Here is a 20702-nt window from a genome sequence, read left to right on the forward strand (position 1 = left end):
GCTTCCGAGTCCGGGCCCAGCTCTCGGGCTGCCTGCTGGCTGACCCTGGGCCAGTGCCTTCCCTCTCTGGGCCCCTGGCTCTTCATCTGTAAAATGAGGGGGTCAGGCTGGATAATTCCTAGGGTCCTTCCAACCTTAAGAGTCTGCGATGGAGGAGAAAGGTGGCCAAGGGGTATTTTGGTCCTGATATTATAGGACAGATGGAGCTTGGAGCGTCCTGAAAACCACTAAAAGGAGTCTCTGTGTATGGCCACCCAGTCATTACCTTTGACTCACCTCACCCTGCCAGGGACTGATCCGGACTTCTGTCCATCTCCTGTTTTCTCCGGGGCCCTTTCTCCCCTGCATTCTGGTCTGCCCCCATAAACAGTGCTTCCTGTTGGCCTCCTGAAGGTACAGGGCTGCCGGCCGTGCGGGCCTAAGGTGGTGCCTGAGGCCATCCCAGAATAAACAGAGTGGCCCAAGCCACTGCTATTACGAAGTACATGCCACCTTGGCTGGGTCAGGGCCGGGGACGCTCTTTTTATAGGAGGTCACAGGCTAGGGCACCAGCAGAAGTGTCGCCTTTGGTTCACCCTCGGGCCTCTCTGGAAGGCCCCGGCTCCTTCCCTGCCTCGCACTGGCTTCACCCCCCAGACCTGATGGGAAAGCCCTAGCCCACTGAACTGCGAACCACGCCTGACAAGCCCGCGTTTGCTAGACTTGGGTTTTGAGAATGCCTTTCTTACCTGGGGAGGATGTACCTGCTCGCTGGAATCGGATGGGAATTTAAATCTATCCTTCCACTCACCAAAAAGCCTTTGAGTGTCCACCGTGTGCCGGGCTTTGGGGATCTGAGCAGGCAAGAGTTCTCTCAGACTGTGGCTCTCAAACCTTTGGACCCAGGCCCACAGTAAGCAGCAACGTACATCACAACCCAGTACACACAAACACACACACATTTGTACGTATTCTTTGTACACATGATGTACTAGGATATTTTCTATTTTAAGTTTTTAAGTTTATTTATTTATTTGGAGAGAGACAGAGGGCAGGAGAGGGGCAGAGAGGGAGACAGAGACTCCCAAGGAAGCTCTGCACACTCAGCGCAGAGCCTGATGCGGGGCTCGAAGTCACTAACCGTGAGATCATGACCTGAGCAGAAATCGAGAGTCGGACGCTTAACCGACTGAGCCACCTAGGTGTCCCTATTTAATTTTTAAAAATCCTGGTTGCTAGGCACTGAGTGGATTTCCCAACCCTCGTGAAGTTTGGGACCAACCATTGATAGATCGTTGTCCTAAGCAGCCTTCCCTGACCAACCTCCTCCCGTCCCCTCTGTCTCCTGCTCCGCTGGGTTAGGTGTCTCTCCTCCATGCCTCACTAGCCTCCCTAACAGCACTTAGCCCATAACTGCGGAAGCATCTTTATTTGACTAGCTCCCCCGCTAGACCAGCAGCTTCTTGAGGGCAAGGACCAGGTGACTATGTATGATTTATCACCGGGTCCCCCAGCACCTCACACAGGTCCCCAGACTTGGAGCTGATTAAATGTTTATGGAAGAAAAGCAGGTGGGAAGGCAGAGGACCTGCCTACAAGCCCCTCATATTCTTCAACAAATTATACAATATTCAGTGCCCGGCACGTAACAGACAACTTATTATTGTGAATAGTAAAAACAATCCATTGTATTTCTCCACGCCTCCCAAGTTTTCAAAGCTGCTTAAGCTTTGAAAAGCTTAAAAGCTTACGCATCAAAGGTCTCAAAGCAGCAACCCTCTGGCCCAATCTGGTCTGCATGGTCTGTGCTTGGCTGGCCTGTGTACCTACTTGGGGCATGTACCGCCCAGGTCCCCACCACTCCCTGCTGTCCGAGCCCCAGTGGCGTCAGTCATTTCTGGTGCCCACCTTAAAGCTTTTGGGCTCAGGAGCACTGCATCTCAGGTGGACTTCCCACGCATCCAGTGAGCTGGGAATGCGGGTGGCCTGGCGTTAGGGAACTAGGTCTCCAGTAGTGAATGGCAGACGACAGACTGCTGGAGGTGAGGCTGGATGCAAACCCGCTCCCATCTCACTGCAGGTCCGGGGGTCTTCCTACTGCACTTTGCTGCTGCCTTTGTTGGGACCATAGAACCATAAGAGGTAGCAACTCAATGCAGGCAGTATTTCCAATCAATACAGCAGACACAAAGCAAAATAGAGACGGAGCTAGGACTTGCCTCCCATGGGAAACTGGGAGAGGTCAGAGAGAGAGCCTGGTGTGGTGGTTAAAAGCCCAGGATCTGGAATCCACACCTCTGGCCACCCTCTGGTCCTGGACCCACCACTGGCTAGCTTATTCCTTGTCTCCTTTTGGAGGCTCAGTTTCCTCATCTGTAAAATGGGCCTTCTAGTAGTACTTAATCTGGAGGTTAGGGAAAATGAGATTAAGTGTGTAAGACACCTGGCCCAGTGCTCGTGTCCTGTGGTTGGCGGTTGTGACTGGTATCATAGTGATTACTCACTCAGGCTGGAGGAGAGGGAGGCCCTGGGATTTGCTGAGGTTTCTCTGGGTGCTGGGGGGACAAGGAGGCTGCCAGGAGAAACGAGCCTGGATGTGCCACATCTGTCTGCTTCCTTGGGGGTTTTGCTTGGGAAACGAAATACTGCCGAAACACTGGGCCCTGCAGGCCCTTGATTGTGGCCTTTAGAGCCTCCCGGCTCATCTTTCACCGTCCTGTCTCTTCCACCCCATGTTCCAGCTCAGCCAGACGAGCTGCTTCCACCGATAAACACACCTGTGTTCTTACCTCGTGTCCTCCCCCAGCCCAGGATGCCCTTCCCCCTCCTCTCCACCTGCCACGGTCCTCCACACCTCTCTGTGGTTGGCACGTGACAGGAGGCCACGGAAGAATGGCATGGGACGCTCCCGGAACATCCACAGCTCAGGGAATGTAGGGGACCCTTGCCAGCCCCTTGCTAAGCACCGTACCTGCTTATCTCCTCTGCTCTTTCCTGCCATCCCAAGTGGGTCATTCTTAGGAGCCTCGGTTTGCAATGAGGACACCTGGTCTTAGATAGGTTGATACGTTGCCCCCGGTCAGACAGCCAGCCGGTGACAGAGTCGGAGACGAACCTAACTCTTGCCCACATTCTGTTCTTCTTGGCTTTGTGTCCTGGTTTATTCTTTACTCAGTCATCTCCCTTCCTTGACGGAGCCATGGCTCATTCATAGTTGTTCCTGCAGGAAGCCCAGGCCCCGCCCCCCCCCGCTGGAGCTCTGCAATGTTCCTAAATGAACGAAAAGGTCCATTGTAGAGTCTTAAGACAAAAACACCACCGTCCCCAAAGTGAGATGCTACGTTATTTGATAAAGGGTCCTTTACACACTGTGGGCCAATAAGGAAGCATTCGAAGATACTGGGGATAATTACCCTTAATATGGTGGGAAATTGGGAGATTAACCCTTACCCTCCTCCCCGTCCCTGTCATTCTGCTCAGGAAGGATAAGCCAGGGCCACGTTAGCGGTTTGTACGTGTGTCTCTTCGTGTGGCTGTGGCTTGCCTCCACGTTACTGGTAGGAATCATTTGCAAAATAACTGCACCACTAATCCTTACTCCCTCCCCGCAATTAATGACACCCCATGCGAGTGTCTCAGATGAAAGGCACATTATTAATATTCAAAGGAAAAAACCCTCGTAACCATTTTAACATATACAACTAACAATGAACTAAATTTGCTTTGTGGAAGACAGAGAGTGAGCATCCCAAATTAGTTTATGTAAAAGCTGAAATTCTTCCCCGAAAGGTCTCAGTACCATCCTCAAAGAATATCCTGATCATCAGAAATGCCGTCAAGATTCCCGCCAACATTATCCCCTTTGTTGTCTGAAATGTCGAATCAAGCACATCTGGCAAATGTCCTAGAGCTCACAAATCTTTCAAACAGCGTATAATTCCCAATGGTTAAAGAGATAACGCCACCGCTTAATCGTTCTGCTCTTCAAAATAGCACCAACTTTCCTTCAATCAGAAACAATGGCCTTGGCTTCTTAAAAATATCACATACCAGTGATTATTTGCAGAGAGGGCCCCTTTGCATTTGAACCTGTGGGTTCCAGACAGAATTCAAAATCAGGATCACAAGCCTCATTTGAATGTGTGCTCAGTTAAATGGACAACAGGGGGAGGAGTATGAATTGGGGTCCAAAAAAGAGACCTGGTCTGTGTGATCTGGAGTCTTGGGGAGGTGACGGCTGGCTTCCCCCTCACGCTATGGTGATGCGGTGAGCTGTGACATTGACTGAGCATTTACCGTGCCCCAGACACCCAGCCAAGAGAGCGGGGAGTGTTGCCGTGATCCCTGCTTGACAAGTGCGGAAACGGAGGCTCGGAACTGAGACTAGAGAATTTCCCCCAGGAAATGGCAGGAACCAGGATTCACATTCGGGCTCATCTGCCTCCAGAGGTTTTCCTTTTCTCCCCACTTTACGAGGCCAGCTCCCAGGTCATCTGTCCAAAGAGGCATCGGTGAAGAGCTCCCAAACATTGTTTATCTACTTCCCACCCACCTTTAGAAGGGTTGCAGAGCAAACACTTGGTCTTCCAACATTCCTCTGGCATTATTTTTTTTAACTTTTACTTATTTTTGAGAGACAGAGAGAGAGAGACGGAGCATGAATGAGGGAGGAGCAGAGAGAGGGGGAGGCAGGAATCCAAAGCAGGCTCTGAGCTGTCAGCACAGAGCCCGACTGTCAGCACAGAGCCCGACGTGGGGCTTAAACCTACAAACTGTGAGATCATGACCTGAGCCGAAGTCAGATGCTTAACCAACTGAGCCACCCAGGTGCTCCTCCTCTGGCGTTATTAAACAGTTGAAAATTGGAAGCATCCCAGATGTCTAAGAGGAGGGAACTGAGTAAATAACACAAGGTGTATTCTTATAATATACACAGTGCAGTCACTAAAATGGCAGTCAAGTAATGGATCCGCTGAGATACGAAGGTACCTTATTTTATTTCTGGAGGAAAAGCAGGACAATAAAAACAAGCAGCATTTCCTGAGTGCTTCCTATGTTCCAGGCACCGGTTTGAGCATGTCGCGCCATTTATTTTATTTTGTTTCATCTAATCCACACGGTAACCCTGTGAAATGGTCGTCTCCATGACTCCCACTTTGCGGATGGAGAAGGCGAGGTGAAATGCTTTGCCTGAAGTTACACAGGCCTGGAACTTGACTCCAGGTCTAGCTGACTCAAAGCTAAAGATGGCAACTAAGTGGGTTCTGGAGTTTCCTAGTGAAAGAAAGAAAGGAAGGAAGGAAGGAAGGAAGGAAGGAAGGAAGGAAGGAAGGAAGGAAGGAAGGAAGGAAGAGAGGGAGGGAGAGAGAGAGAAATAAAGAGAAAGAAAGAAAGAAAGAAAGAAAGAAAGAAAGAAAGAAAGAAAGAAAAGAAAGAAAGAAACGGGAACCTTCCTTGTGACTTGGCAGTACCGGTGGTCTTTTCCCCCTTAAGATCGTTCTCCGCCCACTTCTTTGCTCCAAAACTGGCCAAAGAGCAAGACTTTCAGGGCCACGGACAAACCAAGACTAATTTCGAGGCCACTGTCTTCCCCACCTGACAGGTGAGAAACCTAGGACCTGCGGAGGGTAAGTCACCTGCGGGGCCTGCTCAGCCCACGCGTGGTAGTGTCCTGCCAGGGCCCCGCTCCCACCGGCAGCCAGGCCTCCTTCCACAGCAGACCGCGGCTGCCTGTCCACAATGCTTCTCCTGTGGTCTCGGCAAAATGGCCCAGTGAGTCTCCAGCACAGGCCCTCCCGCCGTCATCTCTCCGCGACACAAAAGGCAATTTGCCCAAATGTTATAATCACCTGGAGGCTGGCACGCAGGGGCATCCCTGCCTTATCTGTGGTATTGTTAGCAGCGCCATAATGACAGCTTTGTGGGGGGATAATATCACACTTGTAACTGCCAAATAAAATGCCTGCACAGATCACACATCCCTGCCAGCAGACTCGGGCATCTACTTTAAGCAGAAAGGGGAGGAAGGGAAGTGATGAGCATTGAAAGCCTCTCCTGGGCCAGGGACTTGCCACATCCTGATCCTTTGAGGAATATATCGTCACCTCTATTTGGCAGCTGGGGAAACTGAGGCTCACTGACGGATGCAGCTAGTAAAGGAAGGACTCAGAATTTGAACCCAGGCCTCTCTGACACCAGAGGCCATACTCTGGGCTAGGATAGTCTGTGGCCTTTTCTGAATCTTGAACCCGTCTGAGAGCCAGTCAAAGGTATAGAACTCCCCGGAGACATACACGTGAACCCACCCACAGAATTTTGCCTACAGAGGGCGGAGTCAGCTCCTGGGAGGTCTCGGCTCCAGGACTAACAGCCTGCCCGGATTACTGCCTCTCCCTGAGCTTCGAGAATTGCCCATTGCCCCCTCTGTCCCCACCCCAATTCCAAGGGCCCTGGAAATTCCCCTTCCAGCCCTCGTGCCCATCAGATTCTGGTAACAATAAGTCCCCCACCCCCACGGCAACCTCCTGGAGGCATCCAAAGGACACAGCTTCCCCTTCCGTGGCTGGAGTCATCCCCAGGGTTGGCCAGCGTAATGGTTTGTTTTGTCTCCTTTAATAGAAGTGAGAGCAAGGCCAGAGCCCAGGGGGCAGGACCTTCGTGTACCTTCCTCAGCCCAAGCTCTGGAACTTGAGGCAGTTGGCTGAAAATCCTGCTTGACCTCCTGGAAAAGGATGCAGGTTTCCAAGCAGGGCTTTAGAATTGGACCGTCAGACCCGTGCTCTGCCATCTGTGTGATCTAGAGCTCGTCTCTTCTCTGAACACTGGTTTCCTCCTCTGAAAAGTCTGGGGAGAATAGGACCTTCCTTACAGGGTTGTGGTGAGCATTACTGAGATGACACGGGGGACACAGCAAAAGCTGTGCCTGGCCCATGAGGAGCTTAAATTACTGCAGGGTGATTACTCACACCCTGGTGGGGGGGAATGTTTACGGGGGCGGGGGGGGGGGGTCGTTCCTAACTCCACGCCCAAAGGGAGGAGCTGGCATCTCAGAGGCTAACTGTCCTCTAGCCTCCTCCCACCTGCTTTTGATGTAGATTTCAAGACCGGGCTGGAGGCCTGCAGGTCCCAGGATCTCTCTATCCAGCCCTTGGCATCATTCCTCATCCTCATCATTTCTTATCCACCTGGAGCCCAACACTTCTACGATTCCCCCCAGGCATGGGTCTTCACCGACCCTCTGCTGATACCAGGGTCTCGCTGGGGGGCCAGACTCTGCGTCTGCCCCTCCGAACCAGCATGGGGCGGGGGAGGAAGCCGAGGCATGCACAGTCACAAGATCTGGATGGGTGCTGTCTGGACAGAAGCCCAGGGCCTTTAAGGAGCCTAAGTGTACAAGAGACTGTAGCAGACCTCCTACCCCTCAAAATATAGTTCAGAAATCAGAATCACATAAACCATAAAATAAGTGGAAAGAAGTCCAGCAAAATTCTGTATTCCTATGGGGTTTATGTTCATGTTTAATTCAAAATGTCACATACGAGGTTCTTTCTCCCAAACACTGGGAGCGCCCCTGTTTCACTGCTTCCAGGAGCCAGAAGCAGTGTGCCTGAGGAGCTGATCACCAGCGTGCCCCAAGTGTAGTTGAGATGCTGTCCTGAAAAAGGGGGTGTTTGGCTAGGCCTTAAAGGATGGGAGATGGATTTTGCTGATGGAAGGGAAGGAACAAAGCGCAGAGATGCAGGGACACCGGGTGCTCCAGATGGAGCACCTGAGACTGGCTCTTGCGTTGGGCGACGGAGGAGGAGTCAAGGGAGGACTCCCTCAAGTGGTGATGGACAGACTGGGCTTTGACAGGTATGTAGGAATACATCCTTGCTGGGCATTCAAGGCGCAGGGACCCAGTGCAGGGTGGAGAGAGCCTTGAATGCCATCCTTCAGACGGTGAGGGCTAAAGGCATGGCAGTTACACAGACGTTTGTCAGGGAAGTTTGTAGTGGCCGAGGGCTGCAGGTCTGGTGATAAGACTTGGGTATGCCCCTGTGCCCACCCAGTGGCTGAGGGAGCATGGGCAGATGACATCACCTCTCTGAGCCTCAGATCCTCACCCGTCAAACAGGGATAACAGTGACTTTGCAAGATTCCTGTGAGGATTGAGCTCTAGTCTGCTACTGAGTCCTGCAGATAACCTTGACACCCTGCTGGCTGCCCCCACTGGCAAAGCCTTAATTCAGCCCTTAGCATCTGCCAGCTGGAGGACAGAAGTCCCAACCGCCAGGCCTGTCCCCTGCACACAGCTGGAGAGCAGGAGTCAAAGACTACGGGCCCCAGGCTAACTGAGTGACCTTGGCCTTGGCACGTTGTTTCCCTGAGCGGCCTGTGTACAGTGGCTGGGCGTCATGAACACAAATCACAAATTTGATTACGGGTGCTTGAAAAGTGGGGCAGCAAGAGGAATGGAAATACAAGCTGTGGTGGTGGCTCGGCACCCTCCCTCCACTCGCTCACTGGGGATGTGGGGAGACGTGAATCTGCGGGTCTCTGGCCCCGTGTGCCTCCAGCCACCGTGTGATCACCTTGCCACACACAGGATGATTCTAGTATTCAGGGATATGTATTTTTTAACCAGCTGTCTGTGCTTTTGGGCCTCGACAGCAGAAAGGACTAGGACTCTCTCTTCCAACAGTGTCAGAATGCTAACTTCTCGGTGCTTACTGCGATGTCCTTCCCCAGCATGGGGCCTATCTAAGGGATTCCCAAGGGTTGTTATAGCTCAGGGCACTTTTCCCTTCAGCGACCGAATGGAGCACCTAAAACTCCTACCTGAGACAGCACCAGCTGTGCCTACGACAGATGTTTACGAGGACTGCGTGCGATCAGGCACGCGAGGTGCAGGACTCAGCATGTAGCTAGCACGTGGAAATGCTCCCTAACTCCAGGTGGCCGTACTCCTGGGACTCCCCTCTCCCAGGCACAGCCCTAATCCAGCCCTAAGCCTGACTTTGGAGGCGTCACCCCCCTCATCTGAACATATTAAGACAAAATGTATCCACACCCCCACATTGAATATGTATTTTTTGCTGTTAAAACTTTGAAAGGACTTTTAAAACTTTGCTTGGCAAATTTTTGGACTATTAGCCCGGCTGTGACTTCTAGAGAGCCGTGTGCATACTGGAGAATTCTTGCAAAATGAGGACAGCAAGCCTACAAACTGATTTCAAGTGTAATAAAATTGTTTTGATTTCTAAATTTAATAATTAAGCCTGAATGGATTAATCATAACATTAATTTCAGTTTTGCATCTTCTCTTTATTTTAGAGTCAGTTGTTCTCTCCAAACCTCTCACATTTGAATAGGCCTTGAAAAGCTGTGGGTGCTGGGCCCTGTGTCTCTAGTTCCCCAGGGGGTGAAGCAGGCTGGTTTAATCCACCCCCCGCCCTTGACCCCTCCACCCACCCAGCCCAGAATATGCTCTTTTCCAGAGAAAACCAAGAGCGGCCCCAAGGTCTCCCCTCCTGCCCCTTGGCGGGCTCTGCCTGGGCAATGACCCCTTAGTCAATATTGGCCATACCATGGCCTTGGCCTCTGGCCACCAGCCCTGCCAAGCAAAGTTCAAAGCCTCTTTCTTGTCAGGAGTTGTGCCGAGGAGGAGGTGCGGGTGTTGCCGCCCTCACTGCGGGCCCTGGCTTTGCTCATCAGGGCCTTGGCCCTGCCCCACAGGCTCTCACAGCCCTGCATTTGCACAGAGGGTGGGGCCGAGCTTTGAGGGCGGCACTGCCCACTGGCTGGGGCGCCAGGGTTACCAGGCACCTCCCACCCCCGCCTGGAACCACAGTTCACCCAGGGGCCAAGTGAGAGTGGGTGATGACCCCAGGAAAAGAGGGTAACCCTCATGACAGAGCCCGACACTGGACGAGCACTGGGCTGTCACCGAGGGATGGATGTGCCCCCTCCCTTAGCACCTGATCAAGCACACACTGACTTCAGGTAGTCACACGCTATCACTCACCCAGCCAGACACCGAGCACCTCAGGCACAGCCACGTGCACACTCACAGCACACACCTATTCACGCTTGCGCATGCCCATTTGTGGCTGTGCACACACAGCTCGAGTGGCTTTTGCACCAGCACAGTGAACCCTTCCCCTCTGCCCTGGCAGATGAAGTGGGGCGATTTATTTCCCCTTCGAATCTCAGTTTCTTGTCTTCAATGGGGACGCCCTGTGTCACTCACTGTGGAGGGGACAGACATGACCCTCTTCCCACAGAACCAGGCACCTCCTAGGTGCTCTGCCAGTGTGAGCCTCCTCCCCTCTCCTGAGGCTAAGGTGCCTGGTTTCATCTTGGTCCCCTCCCTTTCCCAGCGGGAGGGAGCTGTATAGCCACTGACCGCAGGTGTGCTAAACCCAAAGGCACGCCAAGAGGTAGCAGAATCCGGCTTGTGGGCGCCCGATAGCCTGCATCCACCCATTTGCCCTCCCTGGGCTCACCTGCCTCAGCCTGCCCGCCTCACTTTGAACAAAAATCATTAGCTGAGCTGTGCTTCTTGATCCTTATGATGCTGATCCTTGTGTAAAGACCTCCTCCGCCTCTCCCCCCAGGTCCTCCCTTCATCCCCGCTGGGAACCAGAAATCCCAGGGTGTTCTGAGAGAGTCACTTAAGAACACTCTCTTGAAGGCATGCAGTTAGGGAATAAAGGCCCATCAAATGGTGATCATGGCTCCTACTCCCTGGGTGCCAACCTGCTGCCTTTCATCCTGGCTCTGCAGGAGGTCTGATTAAACCCCCTGTACAGACAAGGAGCCCAGCTCAGAGAGGGAGAGTGGCTCGTCCAGGTCACCCAGCAAGTTGGCGACGGGGCTCAGCAGTGGACCCAGAACTCCTTCCGGCCTATGCTGTGCTGTCACGTGCACCCTGAAGTCTCACCTCGCAAAGACAACTCGTGGCTCTCTTTTGGTTTTTGGCATTTCCTGCGTACCAGGCACCGTGCTCAGCGCTTTGCAGGAACGAGCCCCAGTAAACCTCACAGGAAGTCTTCCAGCAGGCACTTTGTAGAGAAGGAAATGAGGCCCAGAGAGGTGTGAGGCCACCTGCCCGAGGTCACAGGGCTAGTGGCAGCCAAGCTCCAGTGCCCGGGCCCTTAACGGCCATGCTGCCTCCTCCCCGCCAGCCATCTGGGGGCTCCTATTGCCCTCATCTGTTGGGACATCTTCAGGATCTCTTCTCTCCCTGCACCGCGCTGACCAACGGATTGCACTGATGACACCCTCAGTGACCTGGGCCCTGCCTGTGGCCTGTGCGGGCCTGTGCCTCCCCGCCCTCACTGGGAGGCAGGCCCCAGGCCAGCCAGGGCTTTGAGCTTCCTCAGTGTGGTTGGTGCCCCGATATGAGCCCAGGCAACCCATCCTTCCTGTGCGGTGGAGCCGCTCCATCTGTGGCCTCAAGACAGGAAAGGAATCAGCGGCCTTGGCCTTGCACTTTGGCATATCTGCTTTGCCCACTCGGGAGCTCCATTTGCTGAGGGTGGAGAAGAAATTCTTCCCCCTTTGTCCAAATCCCGCAGGGTAAGCCTACCGCTTTTATGTCCCCAACTTTACATTTCTTTATTCATTCGTTCGCCATATATTTATTAAGCACTTCTAAAGTGCCCGGCCCACCCCGGGCTCTGAGGACCAGGAGTGCCTGGGTCACAACTGCCCCAGGCTGGCGTGGGCGACCATGAACCTCAGCCAGGGTCAGGGGAGGTGACATCCAGGCAGGGCCCGGAGGGGTGGACGACAGCCAGGAGGGCGCTGGGCCCAGCCACACACATTCACGAGCGGCCTTAAGTCTGGAGTGTGGTGGCACTGAGAGAAAGCTGTGTTCACCAGGCAACTCCAACTTCACAGCCCCGTCCTGCACACATGGCCTTTAGTGTGCTGAGGCACTTCTTTGAAAGAAATCCTGGAGTCGACATTTATATTGTGTTTGTTTGTGTCACAAGCATTAATTTGTTCAATATACATGTTTAAACCACGCTGCAATTTTTATTCTCACATCTAGGCCTTTCTTTTATATACACTAAGGTCCCCAAATGGAGGGAGTGCTTTGAGAGGCCCTGCCCCTGCACCAGGTCCTGTGAGGAAGGGCGTCCCCAGCCCCGAGCAGCAGGTACACCGGCACAGAGGCCCTGCTGTGCACGCACACATGGCCGACTGCAGCACAACAGGGTGGCTGCATTTTGCAGGGTGAGGCAGGCCTGGGAGGGAGGCTGTCTGGAGAGCATGAAGACCCGGATGGGGGGCCTTGAAGTCCAGGTGAAGGAGTGCGGAGCCTTTCCAGGCAAGGCTTCTCAGCAAGGGCGTTCAGGGTCAGATTTGGGATCTCTCTTGCCAAATGTTCCTTTTCTTCTCTATAAGAAGCCCAGTTCTCCTAAGGATTGGTGAGATTCCTCAGGGGGTGGTGGTAGGTGGGAGGGGGTCACAGGTGGCAGTGAGGTCACTTCTAAAGCTTCAGACCAGAATAAAGAAATCTTGCTGCCCCAAAGGCAGACAGACCTGAACCTGAAGAGTGTCTGAGACAAGCCTTTGGACAACACCCCCTGCTGGGTCTCAGTCCCCTGTCCCCCTAGCACTGGGCACATGGCAGCCACAGGATTGGCTCGTCCATCCATCCATCCATCGAACAGATATGGACTAAGCACCTCCAATACTGCACACTCGTAATCTAAGCACTGGCAATGCCACCAAACAAGGAGAGGAGGCTCCTGGTTTCATGGGAGCCCGCAGTTTGGATGGGGGACACCGACAACATATGAATAAACAAGAAAGAGGGGCGTTGCTATAAAGAAAAGAAAGCGAAGAGGGGACACAGGCGGTTACACTGAGATCACGGAGGAAGTGACATTCGAGCTGAGACCTGGGTGCCAAGAAATAGATGCTCAGGGAAAGTTTGCAAGTCAAAGCTACTCTTCTGTTGTTTTTTTGCTCTCTTCCCGTACTGTCCTGTAGGGAGGAGGTCACTCTGCAGCCCACACCTGAGGAGTGGGGAATTACGCGCCACCTCCTTGAGGGCAGAGTTTTCACGTAAATTATTTGGAACTCTGCTCAGGAAATGTATCTACTCTTCAATTTTTATGCATTTTTACCAGTGTTTTAATGCTTACGCTTGCACTTTGGAGAAATTCAAGAGCCCCACTGGCATTTCTAGGAACCTAGAAATAGTTTATTTCAGTTACCAAAATGTAGGAAATTAGCACGTCATTAAATTGGAGGGTAGGAAAAGAGACTGTCTGTTTTTATCTTTTCTATTGTCAATACACATTAAGAAGATTTGAGAAATACCCCTAACAGAAGAGCCTCTCCCATCACCCTCTTCAGAGATGCCTGTTAGTCACATTCAGTGTATTATTTTTAATTTGTCTCTTGTGCACAGTTTTTACAGATTATACTGTCTATGTAATTTTGTTTCCTGCTTCTTCCCACCTTTTTTCTTTTGCTTTCTATCATATCAAAAACATTTCTATGTTGCTATACAGACTTCATAACTCTCCTTTTTCTTTTTTTTTTTTTATTCAACGTTTTTTTTTATTTATTTTTGGGACAGAGAGAGACAGAGCATGAACGGGGGAGGGGCAGAGAGAGAGAGAGAGACACAGAATCGGAAACAGGCTCCAGGCTCCGAGCCATCAGCCCAGAGCCTGACACGGGGCTCGAACTCACGGACCGTGAGATCGTGACCTGGCTGAAGTCGGACGCTTAACCGACTGCGCCACCCAGGCACCCCATAACTCTCCTTTTTCAATAGCTGCTAAATCACCGTGCCCTCTCCTCCCCCACCCTGCTACCAAACTTAGCATGATTACCTGGCCCATAGTCTGCGTTTAGAAATTAGTTGTTAAAGAATATACAACAAAATAATCATTCTTTTGTTTTAGAAACATAGGTTATTTCAGTTTTCTTGATTCCAAATAATACTGAGACAAACAGATTATTCCCTTAGGATAGCATCCCGCAGTGGAATTAATGGGCCAACAAGGCCAAAACTTTTCAAGATAAATGCACCAAACCAGAAATCTCCCTCCCCTTCCCCACTGAACCACCGGCAATTGTGCCCAGGGTAACAATTTACAATTGATTAAAGAGTTTGCGGGGTGTGTTTTTTTTCCCCCATCCTCCCCCCCCCACCCCGCTCTGCCGCCCTCTCCCCCTCCCCTCCTGCCAAAAAGGGGGGAAATTATCTGAGAAGGTGAAGATGTTCTCAGACAATCATATTAACATATTCCAACAATTGCAATTTGCAAAATAGTAATCACAACTCCCGGGATCTGGGAGGCATTAATCAAAGCTGCAGGTTTAATTCCATTTTAAATATTGATGAAATGTGCTTCGGCAGCCTCACCCTGGCGTGGCGGGGCCAGGGGAGCCTCGCGCAGCGCGAAGGAGGTGGAGGGAGGGTTGGTGAGCAGCTGCCTGGAGGGGAGGCATCTGTGATTCAAATTGGTGGCTGTGCCGCCAGGTAGAGAGCGAGAGGGGTAGTGAAGAGGCTGTTAAGTCCATTGCTGTCAATTTGTAACGATCAGGGAGGGGCCTGAGGGCTGGTTTAGCACAATAAACCCAGTTTGTCTGGTTTCAGGGGTTAGCACTGAAGAGCTTGCAGCTGCACTGATTCGAATAGCCCAGAGACTTCAGAACTGTAATTATCAACCAGGCTGCTCGCGGTGTGGCAAAAGTGGGCTTCACCAGCGCTTAACTCCTTGTGTGCCGCCGCTGTCCCCGCCCCCCCGCCCTGGGGTGGGGGTGGGGGGTGTTGACAGCCACACGCGGAGTCCCAGGCAGCCTCTCCAGGGGAAACTGAGGCCCACTGGCTGCTTAGGGAGGGCCTCAAAGGCCAGAGCGTGCCAGGCAGCAAGGCTCTTTCCTTAGGTCACATACAGAGAAATGGTGGGGAGGGGGCAGAGGAGGCTAGCTCTGCGGGGGCAGCCTCGCCTACCCTTATCACATCAGCCCTGGGGTGGGCAGGCTGGCTCCGGAGTCTGATGAGCCTTGGTTTGAATTCCACTGGCTGTGGACGTGGAGCAAGGCTCGTCACCTCTGTAAAATGGGGGTAACCTTCCCTATCCTGACGGGCTATCACAAAGACTCAATGAGATGGGTGTTTGTAAAGCATGGAGCGCACAGTAGGCTGTCAGTAAGCCCCCATTTCCTGGATCCTGGGCCTGGTGCTTTTGCAGAAGAGGAAGGGGGCAGGGGAGGGCAAGGTTTGGGCCGGCCCTCCAGGTTTGAGCTCTCAGGGAGTGTCCTTGTTCCCTGGCTACTGCCATTTGTCACTGAGGAGGATGGGTAGTCCCAGGTTCCCATCCCTTAGGTGGGAGGCAGGTAAGGAGAGGAGACAAGGCTGTTCCAGTGTTATAGCCCTGAGGAGAACTGCTTGAGGGCAGGGTTTTGGGCCAATTCTCTTTGTCCCCAGGACAAGACACCGAGGGGTGAGGGTGGGACAGCAGGTGGGCTGTGCGGTGCTGTGAAAAGAACCCAGGCTTAGCAGGGAGTCTTGGTGAATGAAGTGTGTGCACGGATCCACGACCCACCACCCAGGTCCTAGACGTTCTCCCACAATCTGTGAAGGGGCGTGCCCAAGGGCGTTTGTCCCAGAGGCATTTCTGGTAACGGGAGGTGGAGGGGGGGGAAACCCTTGGATGTCCACCACCAGAAGGGTGGATAGTAAAACATCACAGAAGCCACCACAGAGTATTAGGCAGCAAGAGGAAGCAAAGAGCTAGATGTACATTTAGCAACAAGAATAGATCTTGAAAACGTAGTGTTGAGTGAAAAAAACTAAGACACAATGAAACTCACAGCACAATGCCGTTTATGGTGGTAAATTAAAGCCACATTGGTACAGAAAACAACAGCACACACTTTACAGAGCGGCATGCGTTTTTAGGGACGTATATCCCAACGTTAAAGTGGGTCTCTGTCGTGGTTGGGGGAGGGGTTGGGCGTGGGCTTGAGGGATAATGGGGGAAGATCAGTCCCCAAAGGGCCTTCCCCGGCCCAGAGAGAGGGCTGTGGTGTGCTGGGGAATAAAGACTGGACTTCACTCTAAGGTTTAAAAAACAGCACAGCCTTTGCAGTCAGACAAACCGAGGCTCCCATTCTGGGTTCTCCCACGCACCAACCCGTGGCTGCAGACAAGTGACCTGACCTCTCCGAGCCTGCTTATTCACCTGTAGAATGGCAGGGTTACTGCTGTCAGGGGATCACGAGGGTTAAAGTAAGGGACACCAATGAGTGTAGGGCCCACAGGAACATCGGTTCCTCCTCTCTATTGCCCACCGAAAGGACATGAGACACTAGAGGTGTCAGGTTTTCCTGGGGAACCCAGGGTTCCCTTCTCTGGGTCCTGGAATAACCAGAAAGGAAACAAAGCTCTGAAGGCTCGGGCTGCTGGCACTACCGGCAAGGCCTGGACTGGATGTTCTGGGGGTGCCCTCTGTGGGTGTCAGACTGGTCACATTCCCAAGCAGGCTGCTGTCTGGGTGCCTGTCAGGGTTGCCCAGCTCAGAGTGGCCAGAAGACCTCATGCCTGCCTCTACCAGCACCATCCACCATCTGCAAACCCCTTTGTGTTCAATTTCCCCAAGACCAGGCATTTGTAGGCAACCGGAGGACTGTTTTAATGAAAGATCTGTTCCTTCCTAGCACAAAGCTAAAGAGACTGACCACCAAGGCCACCCACCCCATGCTGGAATGCACCGCAGTCCCGAGACCCTGTCTGCGGGTCTCCCAGGGCAGAGAAGGCCCAGCAGACACCAGGCATGACCAGCTCTTCCTCTTTCCTTGCAGATGATGATGAGCACGAGTGGATCATCAAGACGTGTCCCAAGGGTTGGGACGAAATCGTGGGTCACCGACCCAAGCTGTGAGCTCTGCAGCTGCCCCCATGAGAGGTCTCCTCTACACCGCTGGCAGTGGCTGGCCCTGCGGGCAGCCTGCGGTTACAGACCCTGACTTTCGACCCAGGAATAAAGCCTTTCTGCACTCAGTGGCCCCAAGCATACTTTCTCGAGACCGTTTCTTAGAGAGGGGATCCTCATTTTACCAGCACCAAAATCACCTGGGCGGAAGTGCAAATTAGCTATTTCCGGGCCCCACCGTAGACATGCTGGTCAGAGTCTCTGGGAATAGGGTCTAGCGATCTGCACTCCCAGCTGCATTCCCTGATGCGCTCTTATTTCCCAGGTATTCCTCAACATCACCCCGAAGATCACATGTCAGCTGAAAACCAGAAGAGGAAGGGGTGGCACATTCCAGGGCCACACTTGGGCCACAGCATCCTGGATCTTTGCATAACTGTCCCTCCTTAGAGGCTGCTGCATTCAGCAGCCCACCCCACCCCCACTTTGTCCCTGGCTCACCAAGAGCTGCTAGAAGAAGGCAAGCCTGTGAAGGCTCTGACAAGGTCTGCAGGGGCAGGAAACTGACCCTCAAACCAGGGACCCAGAGTTGGCATGCTAGGCAGAGTTAGAAGTCAGAGGGCGGCCTGGGCACACTCAGCTGCACCATGGAGGGGTCCTGGGGGATTACCTCTCCCCTCTGGGGCAACAGTCACCTCTGTAGAATGATAGGGTTGAGCTCCACAGAGGTCTCTGAACTGTGTTTTGAAAACAGAAGGGACATTCATGGAAAGAAGCGCACACGCGCGCGCGTGCGCACACACACACACACACACACACACAACTTTTTTCAAAGAAACACACATATCTAAATCAACATTTGATAAATGGATTGGAAGAAGGGTGGAGAGGGGTGCGTCCGACTTCAGCTCAGGTCATGAACTCGCGGTTTGTGGGTTCGAGCCCCACATCAGGCTCTGTGCTGACAGCTCAGAGCCTGGAGCCTCCTTTGGATTCTGTGTCTCCCTCTCTCCCTGCCTCTCCCCTGCTCATGGTCTGTCTCTCTCTGTCTCTCAAAAATGAATAAATGTTAAGAAAAAAAAAAAAACCTGTATCACATTAAAAAAAAGGGGGGGTGGAGAGGGGCAGAGATGGGGTCTGGGATACTGAATAAAACAATAAAGACGGGTCCTGGGGCGCCTGGGTGGCTCAGTCGGTTAAGCATCCGACTTCCGCTGAGGTCACGATCTCACGGTCCATGAGTTCGAGCCCCGTGTCGGGCTCTGTGCTGACAGCTCAGAGCCTGGAGCCTGCTTGGGATTCTGTGTCTCCCTCTCTCTCTGCCCCTCCCCTGCTCCTGCTCTCTCTCTCTCAGTCTCAAAAATAAATAAACATTAAAAAAAAAAATAAAGACAGGTCCTGCAGGGGTGATGACCATGTACATCTTGAGCTGAGGTTTATGAACAACTCTCTGCAGGGCCGGGGGCGGGGGGGCTTGGGAAGCCTCTGCACTAGACAGGGCCACTCCACCCCCTTCCTCGAGAGCTTTGGTTTGAACCAACAGTTTGTTGCTAAAAGACAAGCTGGCAACGAGCAGAAAGATGCTCTCTCTCACTCCCCAGATTGTGTTGGCTCTAGAACCCAATAGGCCAGTGTGAGACCCAGACTTGTATCAAAGCTAGAGCCTTGTCTCCCTGCCTCCCATCCCCTATTCCCTTCAATTCACCAGACCAAATTCTCCTGCAGCTTCCAAACAGGCGCTTCTGCGCTTCTTTCCCCGGCCCCCAACATCCCCTCTTTTGCACCTATTCCGTGAATCTCTCAGCGGATATATCTGGCCCAAACGTCCCCCAACCTGGCCCCCACAGCATGTCGGAGGGATCCGTCTGCTATAGCACTGACCAGACTGACAGCTCCTCTGTGGCTAGTGGGCCAGGCCCTTCCCTGAGCCTGCAGACAGCGGGTGTTCAGGAGTGACACCGAGGACAGCAGCCAGCCTGGCCGCCTACAAAGCTTAGACTGGAGACGGAGCTCACTGTCATGCCTTTGCAATGCACAGGTGGCTGACTGGTTAATAGCACCGATTGTCCAGGAAGGGGGACTGCATTGTCTGACAGCCCAGACACTTGGGTGGGCCCCTGGCAGTGGCTCGGACATGGGCTTCCGGAGGCTGCGGGGCAGTTGTGGGGAGCCCTTAGCCAGACAGCAGGAAAGAAATGGAATCCCATCATGTTCTGGATTTAAGTGCCAGCACTTCTACTTGCATTAACTTTATTTATTACACAAATAGGACATTTACAAAGCACAACATGAAAGGTATGTAACAAAACAGACATTGGTTTTACAAAAAAAGTGCTTACATTTTTTTTTTTTCCGTGTGTGTGTTTTCTCCCTCTGTTTTGTATTTAAATAAATAGTCTTGGTGGCCTGTGTGTTCCCAGGCTTCCCAGGCTGCTCTAACAGGCTAGTGGAGACCTGTCTGAATGGCAACATGCTACAACCACATGATCCACGCAAGGAACAGACCCTGGGGTGGGGGGAGGCTCAAGGCAGAGTGGGTACGAGGTGACCCACTTGGGCAGGGCTTGGCTGGCCACTTACCACATGGTTGTGCTCAGGGCTTCGACATCAGGAGCAAAAATCAAAGGAAACAGAGCTCCCCAATCACCAGGGATCAGGCCCCAGCTCCTTTTGTTAACATCAGCACCCTGTGCATGGCCAGGTACGAGCTATTCAGTGGATGAGCTCTGAACTGAGCTGCACTGACCGCATTCTGGTGCTACCTTCTCTTGGCCCCGAGTCACCTGGAACGGTCTTCAGAAGGGAAAGGAAGCGGGTTCCCGACTTGGGCTATACCTGGGCCTGGCCCTCCTCCAGGTCCCAGGGCGAGAAAGGCAAATAGGTTTTTGTTTTAAGTGCCAGCTTCAAGCATTTGGATATCGAAACCTTATCCAGACTCAGAGAGACAGAGACATGCAATCAATTAGCGACGCCTACCACCTTTGACAACAGGGACAGCCGGTACATACGTGCCATGAACTTGCTTTCCCTGTCCTGGGGTCTCCTTCCAAGAGCAGCAGGTCAGGCTAACCAAAGCAGGAGGGAGGATTCGGGCTAGCACATGCCTACCAGCAGCCTCTAGTGGGAAATGCATCAGGACACCAAGTAATTCTGAAATTACAGGAGAAGTCTGGGACAAATGGGCGTCCCCTGAAAACATAAATCATGGTCTTGTGCAGCCGAAGCCCTTTTGTTTGGGGCGAAGAGTTGCGGCACAGCGGGGTGGATGTGAGCACAGCTGTGTCTGGCCTGCGTTCTCGGGAGTGGGTGGGGCTGGCTCTGGGCAGGGGTGGTGGGGAGTGCCCGCTGGGATCCTAGGCTTGGCACACTCACCTCCGCAGCAGGTCCCTTCTCTCTACTCAGAGCCGGGTTCAGAATCCGCATTCTGCCATTTCCCAGGGCTCTGTTTCTCCAGCTCCGCCCCGCCTCCACTGAACGGCCCCTCCAAGGAAGACATGACCCAAACGCCCCTATCAGGAGTCAACAAGTAGCCAGTGAGGGCTCCCGATTCTAACCCCGAAACGTTCAGAAATGCCGGCGTGCGTTTCATACACCAGCTCCGTGTATATGGCTGGGTGACTAGGTAGGAACAGTCTTCCCCCTAAACACCCCGAGTTTTCTCTTCCCTCTCCTTAAAAGAGCTCGTGCCTCCCCCAGCCCACTATGCCACATGCTTCTCCAATGGGAGCCTCTGCCGCCCCCTCCCCCCGGTCCCTGCCGATCCCCTGCCTCTTGGTCTGGGCAGGGCTCCATCTCTGCCCTGCTGGGCCTCTCAGGGTTGGTCAGTGTCTC

General features: G+C 52.9%; 1 protein-coding gene across 1 annotated transcript in view; it reads left to right on the forward strand.

The window, feature by feature from the left end:
- MORN5 (MORN repeat containing 5) overlaps positions 1 to 17004 on the forward strand; it is a 29963-nt gene extending 12959 nt beyond the window's left edge. Inside the window, exon 5 of the mRNA XM_040482208.1 lies at positions 16801 to 17004. Within this exon, the coding sequence (XP_040338142.1) occupies positions 16801 to 16880 (80 nt within the window). The 3' untranslated portion in view covers positions 16881 to 17004. The remainder of the gene's footprint in view (positions 1 to 16800) is intronic.
- Positions 17005 to 20702: the final 3698 nt, after the last annotated feature.

This window comes from Herpailurus yagouaroundi, unplaced genomic scaffold, assembly GCF_014898765.1.
Source record: "Herpailurus yagouaroundi ecotype Mexico unplaced genomic scaffold, PumYag 160, whole genome shotgun sequence".
NCBI lineage: Eukaryota > Metazoa > Chordata > Mammalia > Carnivora > Felidae > Herpailurus > Herpailurus yagouaroundi.